The sequence below is a fragment of the Delphinapterus leucas genome, chromosome 1, assembly GCF_059928025.1.
Source record: "Delphinapterus leucas isolate spDelLeu-1000000601 "Yukka" chromosome 1, BTC_Dleu_Yukka2, whole genome shotgun sequence".
Taxonomy (NCBI): domain Eukaryota; kingdom Metazoa; phylum Chordata; class Mammalia; order Artiodactyla; family Monodontidae; genus Delphinapterus; species Delphinapterus leucas.
Genome location: NC_143129.1, coordinates 94,495,220 through 94,522,327, shown reverse-complemented (window position 1 = coordinate 94,522,327; position 27,108 = coordinate 94,495,220). Strand labels below are relative to the sequence as shown.

Sequence of the window (27,108 nt, the reverse complement as noted above, 5' to 3'; positions counted from 1 at the left end):
TGAGGTGTAAGGGGTTGAGGAGGGAAAAGAGAATTAGTATCTCTTTTCTGATGTGATGGGGTGGGGGGCAGGCTTTTGTCTCTTGATTATGTGAGGGTGGGAAGGAATGTTATCAGCTGAGAAAAGAGAAAGAGGTGGATGATTAAGGTATTTTCCAGGCCTTAGCAAGGAAAATGACAGATCTGATGGGAAATCTCCTTGTGCCCAGGCTCTGGTAGCAGCCCTGCCAGCAGAGAAAATATTCGTTAGAAAAAGAAGCCAAAGGGTTGGATGGAGTCAGGGTCCAGCCAGGGTTTGGGAAGAGGCGGTACAGGGTATCGATCGCAGTGCTCATGAGGAGAGAGATGGATCAGCAGAGATGCTGCAAACACCAGCAGCCTCAGGGCCACCCCAGTTCCGGGGCTGGCTCTGGCTCGGAGATAGCCTTCTGTCATCCTGACAGGTGATCCCGGTCAGCTCAGCTAGGTCCTCCCAAACCCAGACAACGCCACTTCAACCCTCTGCTCTGCGTCAGGGCAGCGTGGGTTTGCCACACAGGAGGCACAACCCGAGAGTTGAGGACCCTCCCCCCACTCCAACCCCTGTGTCCTTCAGCACATCCTACAGACCCCCTCCCTTTGCCCTTCTGATTCACAGCGCCCACCTCCCTGCACCTACCGCATTCGATCTACGGGGAAGCGAAGTCGCTTCGTGGCCGCCAGCCCGGGAACGGGAGCCAGCCAGCTGGCGGAGGCACGGTTTAAAGGGGCATCTTGGGCAGAGAGAGGTTTGGGACTGGGGTTTGTGTGCAGCGAACTTAAGAGAGTGGGCTGGTAGCACAAAGAATGGGTTCACAACGGTTAGGAGCAGAGGTCCTGGGGCTTTGGTCTCTTTTTCCCCCGCAATTGTGCATTTTGGAGGGGCTCTCTCGTCAAGCTCAGTAGGCAACCTCACCACCTCTAAGCCTACGTTTCCCAGAAGGCTGTGCAGCAGGGAGAGTGAGGGGAAGGCAACCAGTGCTGCGCTTGCGCAAAGAGTGAGCTGGAAAGGTGGGAGGGAGAGGGGAGGCGTGCCCGCGGCAGGGATGGGGGGAGGGGGCCGCGCAGCGGCGGCGCCGGGGCGGGCGCGCGTCCGCGGCGGTGATGGCGGTGCGTGAACGCGCGGCGGCAGCAATGGCCGCTCTGGAGCGGCGGGTGCCGAGTCTCGATGACTTCGCGGGACAGAGCTGGAGCTCGTGGGTGGAGCGGGCCGAGCTGCCCGCGGCCGACGGTGAGTGAAGCACCCCTAGAGTCTGAAGACCCCATCACTGTCTCCCCTCCCCCCCTCCGGGCCCCCGCCAACAGAGGGGAGCTGCCGACGGGAGCCGCCGTCCGGCTCCCCGGCCCCCCAAACAAAGGACCCGCCGGGTCCTAGTGCCCGCCTGCTCCGACACCTTCGCGCCTCCGGGTCCTAGCGCCTGCTCTCCTCCAGCAGCCCACCCTGCCCACCTCTGCCTCTGTCGTTGCCCAGTACCTGCCCCCACATCTGCTTGCTTTTATGTTTCTTCTCGCCTGCTGTCCTCCAGCTTCCGCCCCTCCTGCACCTGCCTCAAGCTTTCCCCATTCGCAATAGTCCTCTCCACGTGTTTCCCACGCACCCCACTTCTGTGCCCCCCTCCCAACCCCCCTTGTTCCTTCGCCTTCTGCCCTACACCTTTTGCTCCTTTTCGGCGTTTGCCTGTCGGCTGCAGTGCCACTAGACCCCCGCCTCCTCCGCATTAGTTCGTCGGTCCATCCATCCATCCATCCTCCCTTCCTCCCTCCTCCGTCCATCCATACATGCCTCCAACCCTCCGTCCTTTCCCGGGCCTCTTGCCCTGCCTCCCGGGCTCTCTCCCCTGACCCCCACCTTCTCTAGGCCCCTGAGTGCTTTTGGTGAGCAGGCTGACAGCCCCTTCTCCTGATCTTTGTCTCCTGGGCCCCAGGGGGCATCTGGCCTCGTGGCCTTTGGGGTGACAGCAGGCATCACACCCCTGAAGAAGTTTGCAAGTGAGAAGAGGTGGAGGAGGAGACCACATGGAGCGGTCTCTGATGACACTTGTTCTCCTCTGAGACGTCCAACTCCCAGCTCAGTTCTGTCCATCACTGCATTTTAATGGACTTAAGAGTGGAAGCTGCCCCTTGTTTCTTGCATGCCTAACCCACCACCCCTCATATCTGGAGATTATATAAGACTGTCAGTATTCTTCCCATTCTAGAAAGGTGCACGTCTGTTAGTAGGTGTCAGAAGCAGACCTAAGTGGGAGCCTCAGGCCACCCCAGAACTGCCCCATGCTGGGTGGGCAAGGATGGGGCCATTGTCAGGGTCTGGGTGCATTGAGAACCGGAAATGGAATCAGACGGGTTTGGTGACTCAGAATTGATTTTTTTTCCAAGGGACAGGGAGGGGGCGTAGAGGAGGGAGGGGAGAGGAGTAAGATAGGGGGATGGGGAAAGAGCTACTTTGCACAGCTAAAACGTTTTTGTCATCAACCCAGAAACTGAGGTACAAGCGCAACCCTTGCCCAAACCCCCTCTTAAGAGTAAAAGGGCTTGCATAGCTGATCAAGGGGACTTTGAAGATGCTGAAGGGCCCTAAGACAGCAGTTTCTCTCCTCTGTGGCCATCCTATCAGTGCAGGACCTGAGAAGCTGGATGTAACTTTGACAATGCCATGGCAACCAGGTGGAACAAAATTGGGGATGGGGACCTAGGAGATTATCTGTTTGGGATGCCACAGAAAAGCAGAAAGGACCTGTCTGAGAAATCTCAAGAAGGGACTCAGGGATCTGTAGTAAAATATGTTAAGGACTGTTTCCCGTTTAAATGGGGAAGCAGGCCCAGAAAAGAGATAATTACCCATAGTCACCCAGCCAGTCAGCAGTGAAATCCTGAACTGTACCTTGGAATGAAAGATCCATAAGAAAGGTGGCTGGATCCCTCCTCATGGGGCCAGCTCATTCCAGAGGTAGCAGGTGAAGGAAGAATGGGCACTTGAGAAAGATCCACTGAAAGGTTCTCCAAGTGGTCCTGAGCACCAGGTGCTTGTCAAGTAGTGAGAGCTTCCTCCTGCTTGGCCCCAGGACCTGGTCGGATGGGAGATGGGGCTTCTGGGATGGGGGTGGTCCTTCTGAGCTGTGTTTCTCCTCCAGGGGCTGAGTTGGAGGAGAGTAACAAAAACCTGAAGAAGTTGGATGCCATGACCCTCATTAAAGAAGGTGCGAGTTGACACATGCTGGGGCTGGGGCCCAGGGCAGACAGGACCACCTTCCCTTCTTCCACCACAACCCAGGAGGTGGCTGCCTGAAGCAGCAGGTCTGGGGATTCTCACTTTGATAGGTCTGAGTCAGCCTATTCCCCTGGCTCCTGTGACTTATTGAGGGAGATCCTAATCACTGGTGTTTGGTGCCCACTCACCTGAAAGCCCACATTCTTAGGGACTGGTTAGATTGAACTCTGGAAGCTGGAAGCATCCAATATAAAGCTTGTCATATCAGCTGGGAGGGGAAGTGTCATCTGAGTGGTGGGTGGGAGTGTTCTCTGATCTTACAGGGAAAATCTGGTGTCCTCAGCTCCAGTGATAAGGGCTTCTGTCATTGCAGACATGTCCATCTTCGGGCACTGCCCTGCCCATGACGACTTCTATTTGGTTGTATGTAACCATTGCAGCCAAGTGGTGAAGCCTCAAGCTTTCCAGAAGCACTGCGGTGAGGGGAGCCCTCGGGAGGAGATAGAGGGGACAGGGGAAGGTGGAACATGGAACTCTGAGGACAGGGCCAATTGGGAGGTCATGTGGGTAATGGAGGGAGGCTTTGGGAATAAGAAGGTGGAGGCGGGGAGCTTCACAGATTGTGGTTGGTTGGGGTTATTGTTTAAGCAACCTTTTAGCATCTGGTGGAGTAAAGTTCTAGCGTCTGGGAAGAGCTAAGAGGTTCAGGAAGCTGATTCCTAGAATTTTGAGTCTTGAAGGCTCAAATTCAAATGGGAAGGAGGCAAATTTAAAATCTAAGCTTTGGAAACTCCAGGTTCTCTATCATGAGTCTGTGAGCAGGGTTAGGAGGTTGGGGAAGGAGACAGTTGATGCCACTCACCTCGATTGCTTTCTCCACCTCCTGGTGACAGAAAGAAGACATGGGCCGCTCAGCAAGCTTTACGCCCGGGCCCCACCCCCACCTCCAGCCCCTGCCAGCTCTCAGAAATGCCATGTAGTGAACGGTCAGGGCCCAGCTTGTAGGGCCCCAGGTTCCACCAAAACCTCCTCCAGGGAGAAGGGCCAGGGGTCCCGGAGCCGTGGCCACCAGCCTCCGGAGAAGACCCAGAAGGACAACCTCTGGTAAGGAAAGGCTGGAGACTCCCTGAGACAAGCCCTGACCCTAGCCCAGGGAGGGGTTGGCACACATGGAGGCAGCTGTGGGGCGATGGGCACTGCTCACTGCGGGAGGCAGCCATCTCTCTCTGCAGCTCCCTTCTACTTGCTGCAGGGAATATGGGGTCCCCTTTTCCCATGTTCTGCACCCCTGCAGGAGCCCACCCAAGTTCCAGGGCTGGGAAAGGAGATGGCTCTGGGCTAGAGTCTGGGGTCCAGGCCCAGCCTCCCTACCTCCCAGCCTGCACCCTCTCTCCATGTATAGCCTTTTCGTGCCTGTGGTGAATCTGGAAAAGATGTCCAGTCTCCCGAAGCCTGATGGACACGGAATCAGGGTGGCTCCGCCCTCTGCTTTCCTCAGCCAGCCGGCTGGCCTCACCAAGGACTCCCCTGGAAAAAACCCCATGGCATCCCCTTCTAAAGAACTTCCTGGCAGAGGGAGCATCGAGATAACCCCCAGCGAGGGCTCCAGTCACCGGGCTGAAGGCAGCCCGTCTGAAAAGGAGCCTGGTGGGGCCAGGCTGCCCCCTAAAACCCACCGGAAGATGGCTCGTGAGTAGTCGTGGTCTTGGGGTCAGGAAGGTAGAGTGGGGACTCCTTTGGACTGCTTTGTCCTTGGGCCTGATGGAGAGGGGGTCAGGAAAGGGTGGGCTTGGCCATCACAGCGTGCCAGGGTACAGGAGCCCCTGGTCATCCCTTGACGTGGACACTCACTTGACCTGCTTGCTCTCTTGGAAGATTCTCTTCAGCCCAGGTCTCCTGATTAAGGCCATGGGAGCCTGTGCCCAAGAAGGTGAAGGTATTTTTCCTCACCTTGGGCTGTTGAACTTTATCTCTTTTCTCGTCTAGATCCAGGGCACCAGAAGCCTCCCATAGCTGGTTTCCCTGGCATCCCAGATGCCTGTAGCTGCTTTTGTTTCCTGGTACATGTTGCCCTGTTTGAGACTTGGGGCCCCCCAAAGGAGTGCCGGGGCTGGTATGGGGACGGGATGGTTCTTACACCCAGCAGAGAGCTGCTGTTGCCCAGAGGAGTATCTCTGGAAGGCTGCAGCCCCAGACTTGAGGCCCAGAGGCTCTCCTGCCTTAGGCCCAGCTCTTCCCAGGCCTTTGGCCTGAAGACGCCAGACCCTCCCAGAAATGGCCTTGGGGTTCATGGGAACCGCTTTCCCCACAGGGAAGGAGTGCGACCTCAACAGGCAGTGTGGGGTAATAAATCCAGAGACCAAAAAGATCTGTACCCGCCTGCTGACCTGCAAGGTAACCCCCAGTCCCTCTGCACAGTGAGGGAGGACAGCACAGACACGGGCCCTGGGCAGGGAGAGCAAGTGAGATCTCATCCAAGATCCAGCTGAAGGGATGGGGGTTAAGCCCAGACCAGGCAAGGGGAGGGGAGGTTCTCCATACTGGGCCCAAGGTGGGGACAGCGGGCAGGGGGTGGCTTCCAGATCCCCCTCTCCAGAGGAGGGTTCTGGCCCTGTCAGGAAGTGAAACAAGGACACACAGACACACCCACACTCACATGCCCAGCCTCTTCACTTGCCCAGGCCAGAGCACACCACTGCCCCTTACCTCTGCTCAGCCCCTCCCCACCCTCCCCCCTGCTGTGTTCTAGATCCACTCCGTGCACCAGCGCAGGGAAGTCCAGGGCCGAGCCAAGGACTTTGACGTGCTGGTGGCAGAGCTGAAGGCCAACTCCCGCAAAGGGGAGTCTCCCAAGGAGAAGAGCCCAGGGCGCAAGGAGGCAGCTCTTGAGCGCCCCTCCCAGGAGCCCCCCTCCTCAGTCCAGGTTGTGGCAGCAGTGGCTGCTCCCAGCAGCACCTTCTCTGCTCGTGCCAAGCAGACCTACCCATACTGTGCACTGCCCAGGTACGTCCAGGATCCAGCGCCCATCTTACCTGGGGACACTTGGCCCCAGGCCATCAGGAACCCCTGGAGACAGGCCTAGGGAGTGCCCTGGAAGATGCTGCTCACTCCACCCTGAGTGTGTGGGGAGGGGCCCCTGGCGGTGGTGTGGAGGTGGGTGACTCCCTGTTCCTAACCCGGCATACCGCAGTACCCCAGGCTCTCTGTAGTGTTCCAACACCGAGGAAAAACCATTTTCCCAGCTGCTTCCAACAGGCCAAAAGGGTCAGGCTCCTGGGTGAGGCAGTCCTACTGTGTATTAATTCACTGGCCCCTTCGTGTGCAGAGGCTGCGCTGGAACCCAGGGAGAGCCTGCCTTGTGGAAGGAGACACACACGCATCTCTGCCTGTAACATGGGGGCAGACACGAAACATAGGCTCAGCTCACAGATAGGCTCACAGGAATATGTGATGCAAGAAGGGGCTTGAGAAAATTGACTGGGCTGACCAGAGCTGGGTGCGGTTATACTCAGATTTTCTGGAGGAGGCGAATGTGAAGCAGATTTTCCCCTGAGGAGGCAGGGCCAGGGAAGTGAAGGGGCTGGGGAGAAAACCCCTTGGGAGCTGTGGCCCCTGATCTTTCTGGCTCTTACTCTGTGAGCTCTGTTGTTCCCTCCCTTCCTGTCCTCCTTCCTCTTTGTCTGATCGCCCAGCAGGGTGTCTGCCCTGGCTTTTGGAGCTTGGCAGGTTCAGGGACACACCTACCGTGAGCCACGCTCATCACATCCCCCTCACGTCCCCTCTGGCCCTTCCAGGTCCCGGGCCTCCTCTGAGAGTGAGTTCGATGATGAAGGCCCTTGTGGTGGTGATGGGGACCCAGGCCTGTTCCCCTTCCCCCTGCCCCGGGGTGGTGCCCAGGCCTCCAGCGAGGAGAGTGAGGAGGAGGGGACGTCTGATGACCTCCACCTCCCCACTGACTGCCATTATGCAACCCGGCCCCCTCGGCCGCAGGCGGTAAGGACCTGGGGCAGGGACCTGCGGGTGGGGAGCCAGTCCTCCTGGCCCACAATGTGGGGAGGAGGTCAGATCCTACGTGAAGGTGCCCTCCCTGTATTTCAGGCCCCTTTAACCATGTGCCTTCCTTCTGCCTCCAGTTCTGCACCTTTGGGAGCCGGCTGGTGAGTCCAGGATGCTACGTGTTTAGCCGCCGGCTGGACCGGTTCTGCTCGGCACTGAGCTCTATGCTGGAACGGCACCTCAGCTCACACATGTGGAAGTGAGTCTCTCGGCCCCAGAACCTCCCTTCCCAGGCCCCAGGATACACGGGATTCAGAACCCCTAATTCGTCACACATACCTATAGATGTGGCTTGTCTGTTTGCCAGGAAGACCCCAGGTAGGGTGAACAGGAGGTGGGGAAACTTGGCAGCCTGGAGCTGGGCTAAGGCAGGGCCTGAATGGGTCGCCTGGGAGTGAATCTTAACTCTCACCAATCACTTCCAGTACCTTTTGGGTAAGTAGGGATAGGGGATGTCCAGCCTGAGATTTAAAGTGAGGTTTTTAAAGGGTGTGTATATTAGTTCATTCCTGCCTTTCCCTGTGCCTTCTTCCTATCCCTGAGTTCCAGCGTTTCCCAGCAGAGGGCGGCACTGCCAGGGCTCTGTGGGCCATTTCTACGTGGGTGGAAAGACTTGTATGTTGGTGGGGAGGCCCTCTTGCTTGCTTGGCATCACAGTGGGGCTCTCTTCTTGCTGCAGGAAGATCCCCCCGGCGGCTGAGCCTCCATCCCACCTTGTCAGCTCCCCGCCATCTGCTCCCCTGAGCCCATCCTCTACGGGCAGCTGCCCCCGCCTTCCAGGCCCACCCCCCAGACCTGCCTGCCCAGCCTCCACGCCCCCCACCAAGGACAGCCTTGGCCCTGGCTACCCTGCAGGCTCCCCCAACGTGGCAGCCGCCTGCAGCCAGGCGGAGTGCATGGGCGGGAGCCAGGCTATCACCTCACCACTGCCTGCCAACACACCTTCCCCGTCCTTCAGCAAGCTCCCACCTTCCAAGGCCAGCAAGTCATCCAAAGGCAAGGACGGGCTCGAGGTGGAGGCTCCTTCTCGAAAGCGAAAGTTATCCCCTGGGCCCACCACTTTCAAACGGACCTGCGTCCTGGAGCCCACTGGAAAAGGCAAACCCTCTGGCTGCCGGGGCCTCTCGGCCAAGACTAAAACAGGCCTGGGCATGGGGCTTAATGGGACGGTGGAGCCAAGAGTGAAGCGGGCAGGGCCCCTGGACTGTCGGGGTTCCCCTCATCAGCCCCCCACGCCAGTCAAGGCTTCTCATCTGGACAACCAGGGAGCGGCTGGACACCCGGCCAAGGCCCTGCCGACCAACTGCCTCTCTGAGGAGGAGGTAGCCAAGAAGCGGAAAAACCTGGCCACTTACTGCCGGCCAGTGAAGGCCAAGCACTGCCAGGCTGGTGCCCCTGCCGACGCGGCTTGCTCTGTGCGTCGCAAGAAGCCGGGTCCAGCCCTGGCCTTTGAGGAGAAGTGTTCTACACTGAAGGTACCAGCCCAGCTCCCTGAAGAGCAGGGGCGGGGAAGGGTCAGGATGGATGAGGTTGGAGTGCACAGGCACCTGACAAAAAGAGGTGCTTAAGTAAACGTCTGTGCAGGGAAGGGAAGGCTGGGGAAGTTGAGAGAGCATTCCTGGGCCATCTGCTCTAGGGAGAGGTGACCCCGGCTTTTGCTACGTGGGCCTTCCCCTATCCCCAGCCCTCTCCTTTGGGCTAAGGAGATGTTGCCTCTGCCTCTCCCCCTTCCCCTGCTTGCTTTAATCAAAGGGCCACTTTCTGAATTGGCTGTGGCCCTCACTCCAGGACTTGGAGCTACCTCTGTTCCCTGAAGGAGAGAAAGCTGGACTCCATGAGCTCTGATAAGAAAGGTTTGGGCAGTGGGGTTGAGCTTGGGTCCCTGAGCTGTGGCCTAACACGCTGCGCACAGGCTGGGTGGGCTGGTCTTGTTCATTGGTTTTGCCTCTGGGCACCAGGGCGTGAAAGGGCAGGGACATAACCCAAGGTCCCCGTATGCATGTCTGCCCATCTTATACATATACCCATTGCCAGGTTTTGAGGTGGCAGGCAAGCTCTCCAGGGTTTCTGGTAAAGCCAGCAGCCAGGTTTATTTGCCTCTTCTGATGGGAGCCCTGGAGTAGCATGCTATGAGCTATCCACATGACCTTAGCCAGGAGGAACGCATTGGAGGTGGGAAGGGGAGATGCCCTCCTGGTTTAGGCACTGGCCAGATGCATACCAACACCTTTGGTGCCCATATGAGAGTAGTAAGTTTGACAGCTGCATGGGGCCTGAGTGTGTTTTTGTCACACGTGTGCATGGGTGATCTCCAGGCTGCCTCTGCTGGGCTGGCGTTCATCCTCCCCCTTGCCCAGCTTTACTCACAAGACCAGCAGGAGGAAATCAAGCCTTAGCTTTTCTGGCGCACATAGTTTGCTGGATAGGAGGACAGTTAGACCCCCAGCCCGACCCTGTCTCTTGCCTCTTGTCTTCCTACAGTCAAAAGCCCATTAACAAGAAAGTGCCTGCCCACTGCGATGGAGCCGCCAGCACCTCCTCCCCTCCAGATCCGGGCCCCAGGCTGCTGCCGCTTTTTATAACTTTATATTATTTTTTTTAAGAAAAAAAACTCTTTAAAATACCTCAAGACTGTCTCCCTGTTCTGTTGCTGCTAAGAAAATATAAAAACAGAAACGTAGAAAAGGAAGGAAAGAAATGTAACAAAGTGAGTGTCCTTACTGTCCCCAGCTGCTCCCCAGGAGGCTGAGATGATAGGCAGTCAGACTCCAGCTCCCGTCACTTGCCTGCAAAAAAAAATCTCTTACACTCGTATATTTTTGTCCTCTTAGTCTGTGGAAATGGCCGGGGGTTGTATCACTGGGGGAGTCTTAGGATGAGGAGGTATGTGGCTCGGAGCGAGCAAGGGGACTACAGTCCCACTGGGAAAGGAAACTTGATGTGGGAGGGGAGCCACACCTCTGGCTCTACTCTTGGATCTTGGCCTTGAAGGTCTGTGGATGTCCCCCTGTGGCCCTTTTCTGGTCTTCCAGCAATCCTGCTCCTCCGTCCTGTCTCTGAATTTCTGCCTCAGTTTCTTCAGCCCTTTCTGTCTCTTACTAGTAGCCTTATTTTCTCAACCACTGGAGCTTGAGTTGGTAATTGCACTCAGGATGTCCCTGATTTCTGTGGGACAGCCTGGTTTTGGTCTCTTTCTCCATGGCCTGTGGGTTTACCCTTCAGGAAGGGGTACGGCCTCTCCCAGGTAGGCCTCCTTAAGCTGAACCACACCCTTTTTTGGAGGCAGTAAGGGAAAAGGTATCCTCACTTACAGAACTTCCCTTGGTGTGGGAGGCAGCAGCTGTGTGGGAGGCCCTAGCCCCTCAGGTTCGCCTGGCTCCCCAGGGCTGAGCAGATGGTGTGGAGGCGGCAAGGGCTGGGAGTGCCCTAGTTTTTCCATTTGTCTCACTGGGGACAACAGCTACTGTGCAGACAGGGGATACGACTGTTGCACGTCCCTCCTTTGGTCCTCAAACCTGAATTCACCAGGCACAGGGCACTAGTTTTTAGCCTTCTCCTGTCCTTTCAGTCTCCTTGCTTTTAGGCAGGGAGGGATCTTATTCCCTTAACAAGACAGAAGAAGAGGTGGCAGGAGAGAGTGGGCAACCAGGGAAATCCAGTATTTCTGGAAAACTGTTCAAAACACTGGTTTCACACTCTTGGTTCAGTATACCAAATCTGTGATTCGGGTGAAATAAGTTGTCGTAAATGTAGTTTCCACAGGCTATTTGAGACATAAGCCCCGTCAGCCCGGGTAGACATAAAGATACACATGAGTTGGGCAGAAGACACACGGTGGGCCCGGAGCTGTCCAGTCGCCTTCTGCCCTCGGGGCTCTCCAGGACGGATGCGCTTTCCCCCAGCCCCCAGAGGGCGCTGTGGACGAACCGCCGCATTGCCGGCGGCGTCCCGGGGAGGAGCCTCTCCCGCAGCCGAGGCCGCCTCCGCGATCGCAAACCCGGAAGACGTGCCCTGGCAGCTGGAAGTGTGGGGCGGCTGGGCACCGCCATGCAGTCCCTGGAGGTAGGTCTGGTTCCCGCTCCACAGAGGGAGCCGAGACTGACCCGGTGGCTGCGGAGAAGCAGTGGGATCTTGGCGCACCTGGTCGCTTTGGGCTTCACCATCTTTCTGACAGTGCTGTCCCGGCCAGGAACGAGTAAGTGTGCAAGGCGGGGCGGGGAAGGGGGCGGAGCCGAGACGCTGGAGGGGCAGCGCTTGGGAGCGCTAAGAGGCGTGGAGTGGGGACCCTAGCAGTGGATGGGCGGACTGTGGAGGGGTAGTAAGGGCGCGGTGGGGCGTGGCCCTGGGGGTGGGGCCTGGAAGGGTGGGGCTTTGGGTGCTGGGAGGAGAGGAGGCGACTGAAGTGAATGGAACTCACTAGTTCATCATAAGCAAAGCCCCTCGTGGATGATACAAGTAAAGGAGGGATGCCAAGGTCTGTTCTAGGACTGGGCTGGTAGCTGCGAGGTGCTGAATGGGGAACGCAGGCCAAAGTGGTATGTTTGCCCTCTTGGTTGCTCACCCTAAGGCCCTTTGGCTGCTCCACTTTGCCCGGAGTTCCTGATTACCCATTAGGGTTGGAGACACTCCTCTGACCTTTCCCCTCCAGCCAGACTCTTTGGGCTCCAGCCAGCCACAGGGGTAGAAACAACGGTGCCCAGTCGTCAGTCTGTTCTCTTTGATTCTTAGGTCTTTTCTCCTGGCACCCTGTATTCATGGCCTTGGCGGTGAGTTTGGGCTTCTTTCTGCAGGTGATTGGTTTGGATATGCCCCTAAGGAAGCATCCAGCCTTCAGAAGGCTTAGCCTTTCTGAGGCTCAGAGAGGTGGGGGGAAATGCCCAGGGCCCCATCTTTCCCTGCAACCTGTGAGATCAGGAAACATGGAGGGCTGGGCTGCAGGTAGTCAGGTGGTTTAAGGGGGTGGGAGGACATGGAAGATACCATTTTTTTCTCCATTAGGGCCTGAAAGGAGGAAGTGGGAGGGGTGCAATCCAGTTGCTCCCCACTCCAAAGTTCAGGAGGAAGTTTAACATTTGCTGTTCCCATTGGTCAAGAAATGAGGGTCATTGTCTGTGGTGGAGGTGGGGGCATGATGTCAGCCTGAATGATGAGACTTCCGCTCTAGCATGGATTCCCAGTTCTGCCCACAAATGCTGACCTGTGTGGCAGGTGGTCCTGGTGGGAGTTCTTTAGCCCCCACCCTCTGTCCTCCTTGTTTGGATGTATGAGGGCACCTCTTTTTTCTTAGGCCTCCAAGCTGGGTCTGAGGCTCACTGGCCCTCTCCTGTGTTCACAGTTCTGCCTCTGCATGGCTGAGGCCATCCTACTCTTCTCGCCTGAGCACTCCCTGTTCTTCTTCTGCTCCCGAAAGGCCCGGATCCGACTCCATTGGGCGGGGCAGACCCTAGCCATCCTCTGCGCAGCCCTGGGCCTGGGCTTTATCATCTCCAGCAGGACCCGCAGTGAGCTGCCCCACCTGGTGTCCTGGCACAGCTGGGTAGGGGCTCTGACATTGCTGGCCACTAGCATCCAGGCACTGTGTGGGCTCTGCCTCCTCTGTCCCCGGGCAGCCAGGGTCTCAAGGGTGGCTCGCCTCAAGCTCTACCATCTGACATGTGGACTGGTGATCTACCTAATGGCTACGGTAACAGTGCTCCTGGGTATGCACTCTGTGTGGTTCCAGGCCCAGATCAAAGGTGCAGCCTGGTACCTGTGTCTGGTGCTGCCCCTCTATCCAGCCCTGGTAATCATGCACCAGATCTCCAGCTCCTACTTGCCAAGGAAGAAAATGGAAATGTGAATTCCTCCAAACTGTGAATCAAAATGGGACACTTGACTTGGACTTCAGTGGTTCCTTTGGTGACCTTCAGGGATCCACTTCAGAAGTGGTAGGGTTTTTGTATTTCTTAGCTGGGCTAGGGGCTGCAGAAACCCAAACTGCTGTTGCTGACAGATGACTCAGTGGGCCCAAATGGGGAAATGTACGGGGCGCAAGTGAAAGGTGATGGGGAGCTTGATCCTGAAGCCTCCACTCTTGATGGGAGACAGAAGTGTTGGGTGGTGGTGCTGATGGTACTGGCAGTCATTTCTTGCTTGCATGCCTGGTGAAAAGTTGGATTCCTGTAACTTATGAATGACAGCTATGGCTCTTTGGGTCACTTTGAGAAAGCAGTGTAGTGGAGAGAGCCAGTGGGTCTTGTTTATGGGGTGTGGTCCTTGTACACGCTATTGTGGGACCTTATGCGAGTCACATGTCTCAGGACCTCAGTGTCCTCGTCTGTGTAATGAGTGATTGTTTCTAAACAATTTCTCTTAACATCCAGTGTCTGTCAAGTTGATGTCACAGAACACTCTCCCAGGTCTGAACCGTGGGTTGGCCCACTCAGCAGACTCAGAGTGTAACTCTTACATTCATTGTCTCCTTACCCCTCTGGAGGGACAGGTCTGCTCTCGTGGCCTTTCAGGAATCTGTGCCGATTTGGCCCCTGCACCAGGGGACAAGGGGTCAGGCACTGTGGAGAGAAGGGGCCCAGGTGAGGGTCTCCAGAACATCAAGACAGTAAAGGCACTAAAGTCACTTTAAAACTTTTGGAGGAGCAAAAGGGCATTGGCTTAACTAAGCCTTGGCTCGGCTTCTTAGCCCAGCTAAGGTCTTCCTTCAGCTCACTTCAGGATCTGGGCTCGAGGGCTGCGAGACATCCACTCTCAGTGGCAAAGTAGTCCTGAACATCTCATGTTTTGTCCTTCTTAGGGCTCAGGTCCTTGCCTTAGCACGTAGCTTCGTGGAGCTCTTCCGAAGCTGTTAGAACAAAATAAGAGTCAAGGAAATGGGGCAGGGCTCTTCTGATCTAAGAGAAAACGAAGTGTCTCTGGATCCCCTTCTCCCCTCGTCAGCTAAGCTTTCCTTAAGTGCCATCTCTTGCCAGCTCTTTGGCCCAGGACGGGGCTGAATTTGGTGCCAGCTGGCAAATGAGGGCTGGGCTCTCTTCCCTGCAGAGACCCCTCCTTGTTCCAAACTGAAAGTATCAGTAGTTCCCCAGACTGCCCTCGGTGATAAGGGCTGGCTGCTAGATTGGTTAACTGTCATCTGGCTCAGTCGGGGAGCTGGGACCTCCGTAGACCATGGCAAATACTGAAAATGGCTGAGCCAGGAAATTGGTGTTAATGCTGGTAGAGAGAGCTCAGTGGGAACTCTGGGAGGCCTGGGGTGTAGGGCCTGGAGCTCTAGGTCCCAGGAGCAGGAGGGGTAGATGTTCCTAGATAGCAATATTTTGGATCTCTCAGGTCTTTAGAAGATTCAAGACCTCCTCTCTGGGTGGCTCAGAAGCAGGGAGGTTGGTATGATTCAACAGTACAGGAGTGAGAACTGCAGGGACAGAGGGGTTCTCTGAGCGGACCTCGCTAGGATCCTCCTGGGTCAGGTGTCATCTCCTAGGAGCTCTCCAGACCCTGAGCATCTCAAGGGGGACCCCTGCTATGCAGAGGGTGATGGTTCCTGTCTTTTTCATTGCCCTCTCTCCCCTCTCCAACTCCTCAGTGTGTTCTGAACTTGGGAGAGATGGTTGCTGGGGCTGCATGGAGGAGATTCTCACTGAGGGTCGCTTTGATCAGGGAGCCCATCTCCCCTTGCCCACCACAGTCAGTGCTGGGAGTCTTACTCTGTCTATAGCAGGGTAGGAAGGCTGGGTGGGGTTCACCAGCTTGCTCTGGGAGCCAAGCAGGCAACACCATAAAGCCCGAGCCTGCCTGAGGTGTTGCCTCCTCCCAGGTGGTGCGGGGGCTGGTGAGCGGGCAGGCTGGCTGACAGCCGGCAGTTTGCGTGGGCAGTGCCAGCTGATGTCTATTCCCAGCCCTGGGAGGAAGGGGGAAGTCATTTATATTCCGCAGGAGGAAGGGGTCCCAGCTGTCACTTCTCTGACCGGTAGGCCTCGGGGGTGGGGGGGCAGAGGCACAGGGCAGAGAGGGGGGCACAGGTGGTCTCCTGCTTAGCCAGTCTGATTGCAGTATAGGGAGGAGGTCGCCAGGAGGAGCCCTTCTTCCCCGCTGGCCAGATTGTAGGGGGACTTCCCTCCGCTCCCCTCCTTTCTCCTTCCATCACCACCTGCCCTCACATCCTGGGGCAGCAGCTGGACAACCATTAGACCTCAGTGCCAGGGCACTCTTCCTCCAGCTGGGATCTTGGGGGCTGACGGCTGCATATGCCTCTTGCTTGTGTGTTTCCTCCTCCCTACACCCTCTATCCCCCCACCTCCCTGTATCTCCCCATCTGGGGTGTTATCTGGGCTCCTCAGGAGTGAGGCAGAGGCCTTGTGGGAGAAGCAAATGGCTGCCCTTTTGCCCTTGTCCCCTAACTAGGGAAAGCTGCTAGTAGCCAGCCTGTTTTGCCTTTTAGAAAAAAAAGCCAGGGTGTTCAAGTTTTTTTAAATTCTGTGTCATTTGCACAAATTTGCATATCAAGCTCACTAAGTCCTGATTCCGAATATGATTACATTCAAACTCAGCCTTGAGGACATTAGAAATATAGATGCTTTTTGTATCTAAATCCAAATGGTAATAGGATCACCATTCTGGGTTCACATACCACCCCAAAGCCCCCATCTTTCCCATAGCCACCGCTTTCCCACCCCAACACTTCCCCCCGCCCTGCCCCTGGCTGGGGGGTGGTGTTGAATGGCAGGAGCTCTGTCTGGGGAAGTCTCCCACCCTCACCTTCTTGGCTTTTCAGCTGCATCGAAGGTAGGCTGCTATCTCTTGCCAGCCTGTGCCTCCTCTGTCCGCACCCTCTCACTGCGCAGACTACCTCTCCCCACTCCCGACACTGGCCTGTCCCTTCCTTCTCATCGTCCCCACCCTTCCACCCCTGGGCATGGCTACTGTGGGTCTTGTTTTTAAAACCTCACCGTGGGAGATCCAGGCATTCTTCCTGAGCCAGCTGGCTGCTATGCCTAGGCCCGTTTGGAGTTGACAATAATCATTACCTGCACAGTGCTGGGGCTTTTCAGCTCCAGATCTCTAAGCACTTGCAGGCTGAGTCAGCCAGCCCTCACCTTCCCCCTCTTCTTGGGCTGCAGAGGGAGGAGGGGTCAGGAGTCTCACCTCCCAGCCAAGCCTTATCCTTCCTCTGGGAGTGGGCCCTGAGCATCCTCTGAGTAAACTAATAAGGCCTTTTCACCTGACAAAGGTCAAGATGTAGGGAACGTAGTACATGCTCCACTGACACTGGTAGTGGTGGCTGTTGACCTTGAACCTCTAGTACTCCTGCCCTTCCTTCTGTTGACCTGTCTTGGCCTCCAGGGGACACCCCTGACTCCTTCAGCATTTCTGGTGGCCCTCTGCAGGCTTAGGGAGCAGGGAGGCGTCTGGTTCAGTGCTCCCGCTGCCCCTGCGTCTGGTTGGCATAAAGAGCCTACATATCATGAAGTGAAAAGTGAATCGACCTGGGAGCTAGGAAACCTGCAGTCTGGGTTTACCCAGCTCCTAACACTGGTGTGGCCACAGGCAAATCACTTACTGCTTGACCTATCTCACAGGGATGTTGTGAGCGCTAGATGACAGAATGCTATGTTAACAGGCATTGGGAAGTTCAAAGCATTAAACAGATGTAAACAGGTGGTATTACGTGCTTGTCCTTATCTCTCTTTCACTCAACCTGACTCTGGGTTTTATGCTTCTTTTAGGGAGGCAATAAACAGTTATGGATAATGATGCTTAGAGGACCCAAGTCTCTGAGAGGTTGTGTTGCTGGCCATCACTGGAGAACACAGACATTTCCTCCTAGATGCAAGGTCAGGAATGCCACCAAGGCCATGACTGTAGTGAAGCTTGCCCTGAGTGCTGCCAGCTAGTGCTTTCAAGTCACAGGGCTGACTGCAAATCTGGGAGTCAGTTATCCCCCAGGTCCAGCCTGAAGTTCCTGGAGCTGGTCTTAGTCTGGAGCTCCTGGTCACAAGTCTATCTAAATTTCTCCTACCTAATTCTGCTCTTCTGAGGGAAAGGCGGAGCAGACAATCCAGGAAGAGAGGAGCAACAGCAATGGACACAACACTGCCACACCAACCCTCTGGTTTCCCCCATAGCCACAGGCTGCCTCAGGCCCTCACCCAGGCACAGGGTGGAGGTGGGGAGCTGTGAGACACAACCCCTGGCTTGTTCATAGGTTTGTTTCTCCTTCCTTGTTTCAGGCTCTTGGAGTAGGATCACAGCCCCTTCCTCCTCAAAGGACTTTATTGGAATTAAAACACACACGCACATGCACACACACATAAACACGCCATGAAAGCAGTTATGTTTAAATTAGAAGAAGGATACTTTCCATTCCATTGGTCTGAGAACAGCCAGCAGTCTGCCTGGAGTGGACACAGAGAGGCAGGCACCCCAGGAGCGCAGAGGCTTCAGTATTTGTTTTTTAATCTTGGTGGGTTTTATTTTATTTTATTTTTCTCTGTCCTGGGATCCAGGAATGAAACACTAGTCAGGCATTGCAGTCATGGCCTCAGCAAAGCATAGGCACAGAGAAGACACAGCTGAAAGGCAGGAGGATAGTGCCCCAGAACTGCCCTGGATGGTGGTTTGATGTAGACAGTCTCCAGCACTGGGCTAAGCTTAAAGCAGACAGATTCCCTCCATTCCCTCCAGTAAGACCGCCTTCTCCCTACCCACCCACCCACCCAGAAGGCTTGACTAAGTTACCAATGTGCAGGGAATAAGTTCCAGTTTTTAATCTACCTGCTATTAGAATCTCCCAGATTTTTTAAACCTCTGTTCAAAGCAGATTAAGCAGCTACTTCAGGCTAGTCTCTGGTACCAGAGGATTCAACTTTGTCTCATTGAGTATACATGAGAGGCCCCCAGCACCCCTCTCTTTAAAGCAGATTCCCACCTATCTCACAGTGCTTTCTAAGGATGCCCAAGACTGGGCTCGGCCTTTCTGCTTAGGTCCACGCCTAAAGCAAACTACGGCCAAGCGAAGGAGCAGTGGGAGGTGCAGGAAAAGCAGCACAAAGTTCTATCCAGCTACAGTGCTCCCCAACCTGTGTGCATGTTTGTATGGGCGTGCACATGCATACACACCCCCCAACTTTGGGGTCAGTGACTCTCACCTTATGTGTGTCAGTGCTGTAGGGCACCTAGAAGTTCCTGCAGGGCCTCATGTCCTAAAGGTTGGTTCTCTCCATGCCCTCTGTGATTGTGGGACTGTAACAAAGCCTATGTCTGACTGGAAGGCCTCAGGGCAGGAAAACACTTCATGTTTTCCACACAACAGTATATAAGCCTGATGAAAGGGCTTGACGTGGCAGCTGCTTTAGCTCTCCTCTCTGAAGCCTGGGGACAGGAAGCATCCAGCCTAGGCTCACTGTAGCCAGACCAGAAGAGCTAACCATACTATTGCATGGGCCTGAGACTTTTCTGCAGTGTGGGTGGGAAAAGTGAAGCTTCACCAGCGGTTGCCCTGGAGACAAGATAAGGGGTACAAGAGCTACATCTGCAGAAAGGGAAGGAGTTTGAGAGATCAGATGGAAGAGAGACTAGGCTGGGCAATCCACTGAACTCCCATTTTCTGTTCTAAAAGGTAACCATCATATTAACCTCATCCATTCTCCTGCAGTGCCACCTAAGAGGAGCTAGGGGAAGAGCTGCAAAACATGGCAGACAAAACTGCACATCTTGGCCAGAACCTATGGAACTCCCTGGGGGGTTGGGGAAGCGGGGAGAAGGGGAGGGTTGAAGAGATGCAGCCACGGATTCCTTGGGATGATGGAGAAAGGAGTATCAAAACGCTTCAGGCACAGAGACAGGGCTTGGCACAGGCCAAAATACAGGGGAGAACTCTCAGTAGTCTTCCCCAGATCTGTTCTCTTTATCAGCTCACCCTCTTGGCTAAACTCAGCCATAGCAAAAACTGCTTTGGGAAGATTAAAAAATACTATATAAATGTAGACTCTAGGGGTGCTCTGGCATCAACATCTGTCATTGCATTGACTGCCAAGGTTGACTGGTCCGATGTGGCTGGCTGTGAGGTGTCTCCATCCCTCACCACTTTACTTGTTCCTCATGAAGAGAAAAAGATAGCTTTCCAGACAGAGGAGGACTGTCCTTTGGTCAAGATTTTATCAATGTAAGAAATTAGGTAATTATTCAAATTCTGATTCTTATTTTATTTTTTGACTGCACTGCATGACTTGCGGGATCTTAGTTCCTCAAGCAGGGATTGAACCCGTGCCCCCCTGTAGCGGAAGTGTGGAGTCCTAACCACTGGACCGCCAGGGAATTCCCCAAATTCTGATTCTTTTAGTTTCTCTTTTCCTTATACCACCATTTCCTCTTCCCTTGTGGAATCTACCATGACAATCCCCTACCAAGAGAGTAGCCAAAGAAACTGCGTGTTCAGAGTTTAGTAGAATCCAGTCCAATTTCTGGTAAGCTGTCTTCTGTACCAAGAAAGTGGGGACCGCATTTCTGTGTTCTGTGCAATGCCTAGGACATATTACACTGTCAATGAATAATAACCTTCCTATTAAATTAATATACTTTAAGCCAAACTAAGATGGTTACCATTCACGACATGAACATATACCGGTAATAATCAAAATACTGTGAAACCGAGCTGCTCTCCCATCATTTCTTTTAAACCAGTCCAAGCATTTTTCCATGGTACAGTTTGCAGGCTTGATCCAGACTTTTAAGAGAACTCTTCAGGGAGACAACCCTCCTCCCCAGGGATCCAGAAAGCCTTCTTTATTTACAGGCTGTAGCCCCAAGTCATGGAATTTCTAAACTCTCTCTTGCTAAAGCGTCAGTGACATTTCTTTTGAGAATATCTGCCAGGTTGGCAAACTATGGTCTGCTGGCCAAAACCAACCTGCTGCCTGGTTTTGTATGGTCTGTGAGCTAGTAAGAGTTTGTGCATTTTTAAATGGTTAAAAAACCTCAAATACATGTTACAATGATATGGAAATCGCATTTTAATGTCCATAAATAAAGTTTTACTGGAACAGAGCCACAGTCATTCATTTGTGTGCTGTCTGTGGCTGCCTTCCTGCCACAACGGTACAGCTGAGTAGTTGTAACAGACTATACGGGCTGCAAAGCTGAACACGTTTCCTGTCTGGCTGTTTACAGAAAAGGTTGGCTGACCCCTGGTCCATCTTAATGCCTAGATGTGGATTCAACCCATGCCCTTATAACAGCATTTAACTCTTCTCCCCCTAGACAGGCCACACCCTTCTGAGGTCCAGTGAACCCCAGCCACAGGCTGAAAAGATAAATAAACCAGTCACAGACTATGCCAGAACAGAGACTCAAGCCAGGTTTAATGATCATTGTCTAGTTTTCAGAGCCCAGAGGCTCCAAGGTTTGCCAGCCTGAGAGTACATAAGTGGGAAGACTAGGATCCTGGACATGGGGAGTCCTGCTTGCTCCGCCAGCAGGGCTACAAGGAAGTACAAAAGTAAGGACACACGGAAAACTGGAATCAGTTGGCTTTACTCTCCCCAGCTGGGGTATACCTGCTCCTGGCTCCTTCCTAGGAGCCTCATAAATACAGGCAAAGAAAAAAAATCACAAATAATCACACAGACAGATCGTACAGCCCTGTCGTACTGTCTCCAGGGACACCTGCTTCCTGGGAGACACGTCTGGTTTATGGGGGTTGGGGTGATGGCTCGACCTTTTCTTATAACCAGAGCTAGCAGTTTCCTACACGGGGTTCTACTGAGCTTACATACGCTGAGTACCCGATCCCCCAGGTAGAAAGCTACGTTTGGGTTCTATCGACTGAAACCATGGGAGGAGGCTCATCACTTCAGTCTCTTGGTGGGGCAGCCAGGCACGTCTACCAGTCTCTCAAACCGGTAGGTACTGGCCAACCTAGTGGATACAGTGGGGAGACTTAGATCCTCAGGGCCTTTTATTGATATTATGCCATAAACTGGGTAGGATTTATGAAGCAAATGGCCCTCCTAGTCCTCAGGAACTCAGCTAGAAGGCCCCAGAAGACCCACTTCATTTGACATTCACTTTTAAAGATTTTCAGAGCCCCAGATGGTGCCTAGAGGGGAAGCTGCAGTATTGGAGGTGAGATTTTTTCCCCGATTCCCTGGTAAGTCTGAGGAGGGAGTCCTGGTTCCTATAGCTTCAGTATCAGAATCTTCAGAAGTCTCTGAAATATAACCAGACAACGTTTTCCTCCTGCCCCTGTCTTACCAGGGCAGTTAACACAGGAAGAGCAACTTACAGCTCCCTGGTCCCCTGCCAGTGTTCTGGGTCTGTCACTGACCTAGTTCTACATTTATTTCTCACATATATCATCTTTAATCCAAGGAAGGTTTCTGAGGGGTCTGAAGAGCCAGCTAGCTCCTCATCACCCCTTCTCTCAAGATCTTCAACCTGTAGTTCTCCTAACTCCAGCCTTTGCTGAAAAGTTATTCAGTGTCGTGGAGATGTGGGTGAAGCTTCAGGCAGTTCAGAAATCTAAAGTACAAAAGTTTGTATTTGTGGAGCCTGGCATGGTCACTGTCTCTCCTACAGGGCAAGAAAATTGTGTGCATGAAGTTGTGCACATGGGTGGAAACCACTCTGGAAGTGGACGTTAGTGGGGACTGAAGACTCACTGTCTTGATGGAAGTCAAGGTGCTGGGGTGCATGCAGACCTATAAGCATGCATCCCTATGAGCATGCAAGTACTTGAGGGAAATGCTGCACCTCTCTTGACAAAACTAGGTTACTAATAAAGGATGGACAGCAGTCTTGACATCCCAGGAACAGACAAGAAGCAGACGTTGAGTTCCAGTCCCCTCCCCGAATCTTAATAGGCAGCGGGAGTTAGGCCCTCCTAGCAAGCAGCTTTCACCCGCAGGTAAATGACACTTCTTGGAACCTAAAGAGAGATCAGAAAACTAGAAGATCTGGAGAACTTCCGATGGAAGGAGACTTGGTGGGAGAGAGGGGAGAGACTGAAAAGACCAACGTCAGAGAACATTTTCACCTTGGCCCTGCTCGTCCCCTTGCCAAAGCTCAGAGCAACCAGCTCCCAGGGCCTGCAGTAGAGTCAAAGGGAGTTGTCGTCTCTATACCCAAAGTATCCTGCAACTGGGATGGAATGGAACGTTGGGCCTGTTTTTAAGTTCCTTGGGCCTGACAACCACAACTGCACAGACCTCTGGCTGACAGGGTCTCCTTTTGAAAGTTTAGTGCCACTGACTGTCTGTTACAAGACTGCCTGGAACCTCGTGGAGAGGGCAAAACTTAGCCACACTCCAAACTGCCACTGTTCTGTGGTAGAGACCACTCAATTCCATCTCCTCGGATGATGAGATCCCATGCTTTGGCCTTGCAGCAGGGCTGAGATCTCTAGGAGAGGAGCAAAGCGGCTTTGTCAACACAGAAGAGATACATACCCGGCCCCCTCCATCCCCGAGCCCAATCTAACCCAGCTGGGGCCAGACTTTCCCGGACTCCTTCCTTTGCAGAGCAGCATATTAGGGAACACTCAGAATCCCACCTGAACTTGACCAGGAGACTGAATGAAGAGATGGCATACACAAAAAATCAGGTAGGTCCAGCTGGATGCTACATAATAGAGGCTGATTTACCCTCCTCCTCCCAGTGCAAAGAGGCCCCCATCCCACGTCTGTGGCAGGCATCCACAGAAGCTCTGCTTTCAGCACCCTCCACCCTGGTGCTACACACAGGTGCTGGGAATCAAATGCTAACCAAGGGTTTCACCAACCAGGGAATTAGCCAATCTGGAGTTTATCCCCCATCTCCAAGTTCTGTGCTGGCACCTATGCTGTGACATGGACCCCTCGGTTCATGTTGTACCCCTCTGTACCACTGGTCCCAGGACAAGGCACAGATACCACATCTCACATTGTTGCCATATCTGACAGGCAACAGGCCAGGCTCCTGCAAAGACCCATGCACCCAGGGCTCATCCAGAAAGAGGAAGGCATTAGTGGGAAGTCTTACAACGGCTTTGGGGAGTGTTACTGATTAAGGTCTCAGCCTTTTCCTGACTCATTTTTCCAAAGGTTTCCAATTTCCCCAGCTGTGAAGTGTGACTTCCTGGTCAAAGATAACATAGCTTTTCCCCAACATGGCTGCTGTGGAAGCTCCCGCCAGCACACACAACATCGCAGGTGTGGGTGGGCAGAGATAGGAAAAAATGATTTTTTTTTCCAAATAATTTTCTCTTAAGGAGCTATGGATGACCTCAAAAAAGTTTAAGGAATCCGCTCTTCCTCCCACCCCTTCCTCATTCCCACCAGCTCAGATACACTCCTCTTCTTCCACCACATTGAGAACTGTCAGGGCTCTGGATAGGGGTGTAGCATTTGCCTGAGAATTAGCATATCCATATTTGAAAATCATGGCAGCCACACCCTGCTTGGGGTCTTGCCTGTTGCTGTAACCGTGACCAATTCCCTTGAGTTCGGGGGGAGCCCACTCCCTTGGGCAGCTAGCCCTCTCTTCCATCCCCTCATATCCTTCAGGGGTGCATTACCTCTCCTGGGGCAGAATCTCCCCACCAACCCATCCTGCTCACACCACAATGGGCGTATCAGAGAAGACCGAGCTGACTGATTCTGGATCTGACATCCTCCGCTGGCCCTTGCCTGTCGCCTCAGGCACCGGCAGGGTGTTGCCTGGCTTGAGCTTGCCGTTCTGACCCTGCCCGGGTCCAGCAGGTTCCAGGAAGGCCACCCGCTGGTCAAAACCATCATCCTTGTCCCCACCAGCCATAGGATCGTGGTTGGGTGTGGTACTAAGCATGGAAGAGCTGAGGCTGTCTCCTTGATGGCTGGAAGGCTTCTCGACACCCCGGCACCAGCAGCGGCAAGGGGTGAGGTACAGGTATATGAGGACCAGGACCACACTGAGGATACAGCCCACGAGGGTGGTATAGGCTGTGTTGAGGGTGTCATGGTGTCCGTGCAAGGTGAAATTGTATACTTTCAACTCCACAGACAGTGTCTCATTGAAAGCCTCCCCCACGGCATAGCAGGTATACACGCCCCCATCCTCGACCTGCACCCGCCGGAAATGAAGACTGCCATCCTTGGACACCGTCACTGTGCTGTTGGCCACCTCATCTAGCACCCGTTCATTGCTTGGTGTCACCCACACCTTGGTCATCCCCTGCTGCTTGGTGTCACACTTGATGGTCAAGGTGTCACCCAGGTGGGCCTCCCAGGCACGTTCCTTGTACTCGCTGCAATTGAGGAAACTCAAACTGAAGACATTGTGCAGCTTCTTGGAGCTCATGCAGTACAGGTCCTCCTGAAAGTCCATCACGGAGCTCAGCTGCCGGTACTGCCAGTGGGAAAAGAGCTGGTAGAGCTCACAGTCGCAGTGTAGCGGGTTGTTGTGCAGGTACAGCCCATTCTTGATCCAGGCGGGCAGCTTCTGCAGGTCGGGCAATGGTAAGTTCTTTAGCTTGTTGGAGGAGAGGTCCAGGAGCGTTAGTTTGGGTAGCTTGGCTCCTTCCTTGACCAGTTCCAGAGGGAAGCGGGAGATCTGGTTCTGGCTCAAGTAGAGTTTCTGCAGCTGGACCACGTCATCGAAGGCGCAGCGGTCCACTGCCATAATGTGGTTATTGTAGAGCAGCAGCACCTCCAGCGCCTGCAGTTCACTGAACAGGAACTCGTCCAGGGTACGCAGCTGGTTGGAGGAGAGGTCCAGGTAGCGCAGGTTGGGTACTGGGGAAAAGGCCTCAGAGGAGATGAAGTTCAGCTGGTTGTGGCTCAGCAGCAGGGAGTGCAGGTGGGTCAGGCGCGTGGGGGTCCACTCGGCCCGCAGGCGGCTCAGGTTGTTGTGGCTGAGGTCCAGGAGCGCCGTGTAGCTGGGCAAGGAGTGGGGCACGTTGGGCAGCTGCTGCTTGGAGCAGCTGAGGATGTTGCTGGCACACAGGCAGGCGGCTGGACAGCTGACCAAGGGACGGCCAGCTCTGGCCTCCTCAAAGAGGAGCAGGAACAAGGACAGCAGCAGGAGCCAGAGGCCTCGCAGGTCACACTGGGGTTGCATAGTGTCACTGGGGAGGGCGAGGAAGGCCACAAGGAAGATCTGGGAGGAAGTCACCCGGGCATGTTCTGGTGGGGTAAGGAAGGGTCACTTTCACTATAGGCTTAAGAGAAAGAGGATGGGTTTGTGGTCACCGGGGCCTCTGGCGGGAAGGACCGACTCTCCTGCCTTCCCCTCTTCTCCCCCCCACCCCGCGGCCCCATCCCCGTTGGGCTAGAAGAGAAAGGAAGAGATGCTGGGTAGTTCCCAAGCACTGTGCAGGCGGTGAGCTCAAAATACTGGGACCGAGGAGGAGGTGGGCACAAGGGCCTGCTGCGCTAGGGTCACAGGAGCGGAGGATGGGGATGGCCGGGGCGTCAGGGACTGTTGGGGTTACAGGGATTGCAGGGCCCGGGTCTGGAGGCAGGGTCAGTAGGGCCTTTGGGGAGGAGCTGAAGGAAGGTCGACCGGGCACAGGCTGGGTAGGGCGAGCCCTAACCGGGCTGAGGGGCCCCGGGGCCTGTCGGGGCGGGCTCCCCCCGCGGGACCTCTGCTCACTGCACCTGCTCGGCGAGGACGTGTCTCAGCCCATGGCGGGTCCGGGAGCTCCGTCGCGGCCTCCCCTGGCGGCGCCTCACCGGCCGGCCTGCCGCGGCGCCCGCCTTTCGCGGGGGCCCGCGCCCGGCAACATCGCCTCCCGGGGACTTGCCGGGCTCCGCTCCGCTCCCCCCGCGCCGCAGCCTCGACCGCTGCGCCGTCGGAGCCCCCAGACCACGGCCACCGTCTCCGGGTCCGCTGGGCCGGCGTGCAGCGGTGCTGGGAGCGGGAGGCGCCGCGATCCGAGCGCCGGGAGCGGCGTGGGGGCAGCGAACACCGCGCGCGCGCCCGTCACCGCCGCCGAGCCTGGGGGCGCGTGCGCGCGGCGGGGGCGGGGCGCACGTGCGTGTGTTTGTGTCGGAGCCCGACTGGCGGACCGGCGGTCGCGCGCCGCTCATTCCTTCTCAGGAAGTGTTGGGACCTGGCGAGGAAAACTGTCGGGAGGAGGGCTCTGGCCCCTTAGTTCCCCAATTACTTCTTCCACTTTCTTCCAGCCCCTTCACCCTCCCATCCTTCTACCTACCAAAACCTCTCTCAGGAAAAGTAGGTCTAACTGAAGTGAATTCGCTGCAACTGGCTCTGGGCCAAGATGCGTCACATGTCTTCTAATTTTACAAATTAGAGAAATCTGGTTAAGCTCCCGGCTCTTAATGTTGGCGGGAAATTCATTAGTCACGTTCTGAGGTTCCTCCCTCCCCTCTCTCTAGGTCTGTGAAGTTCCAACATTTGGGGGAAAGATTTGGAGAAGGGCCTTTATTTTTCAGTCTTGATGCTACTGTTCCACGACTCTTGGGGTACCACTGAAAGGGTACAGCTTCACAGCCTACAAGCTGGATGGGCAGGAGTAGGGGTAAGGGAGGATCTTTGGTGCAAGCACAGACACCCTGTGAGGCAACTCTCTCTCGCTCTCTTTCTCACACACACACACACACACACACACACCGACTGCATACAAGCCAGGGACAAGTTTCCATTCCTGGAAACTCCAAAATCCTTCCCAGCCTGGGGGAAATCATTCATCCCTTAAGTCTGGCACTTGCCCTCTTCCTAAACCAGTATCAGCTCTTTCCCCTCCCCTTATGGAGCAATGCCAGCATAGTTTCTCTGCTACCTAATCCTCAAAATGAAGGGGGCGGGGGCGTGTCTTCTTTAGGGTGGTCCCTGAAGCACCAAGAAGCTGTTAACCAGTGTGTG

The 27,108-nt window shown here is 54.9% G+C and overlaps 2 protein-coding genes across 8 annotated transcripts; one reads left to right on the top strand and one right to left on the bottom strand.

Annotated features, from left to right (window-relative positions):
* Positions 1–761: 761 nt before the first annotated feature.
* On the top strand, positions 762–14,935 carry LOC111180072 (putative transmembrane reductase CYB561D1). 7 transcript variants are annotated; one of them, XM_089918466.1, is made up of 11 exons: positions 762–1,248; positions 3,149–3,214; positions 3,599–3,703; positions 4,119–4,329; positions 4,628–4,914; positions 5,537–5,619; positions 5,975–6,228; positions 7,020–7,218; positions 7,359–7,480; positions 7,961–8,756; positions 9,034–9,231. In XM_089918466.1, exons 1-11 carry the CDS (start codon positions 1,122–1,124, stop codon positions 9,124–9,126), a joined length of 2,343 nt encoding a protein of 780 aa, XP_089774592.1. In that variant the 5' UTR covers positions 762–1,121; the 3' UTR covers positions 9,127–9,231. The 7 variants fall into 7 exon arrangements, with proteins under 7 accessions (XP_089774592.1, XP_089774576.1, XP_022439851.2 ...); XM_022584143.2 differs by lacking the exon at positions 9,034–9,231 and adding an exon at positions 9,763–11,333 and having other exon boundaries at positions 763–1,248; XM_022584142.2 differs by lacking the exon at positions 9,034–9,231 and adding an exon at positions 12,617–14,935 and having other exon boundaries at positions 766–1,248.
* A 5,673-nt stretch (positions 14,936–20,608) lies between these two features.
* On the bottom strand, positions 20,609–26,665 carry AMIGO1 (adhesion molecule with Ig like domain 1). Its single transcript, XM_022584145.2, has 2 exons — positions 25,881–26,665; positions 20,609–25,406 (listed from the first exon to the last, which is right to left on the bottom strand). The coding sequence occupies exon 2, from the start codon at positions 25,339–25,341 to the stop codon at positions 23,860–23,862; it is 1,482 nt and encodes a 493-aa protein (XP_022439853.1). The 5' UTR covers positions 25,342–25,406; positions 25,881–26,665; the 3' UTR covers positions 20,609–23,859.
* Positions 26,666–27,108: the final 443 nt, after the last annotated feature.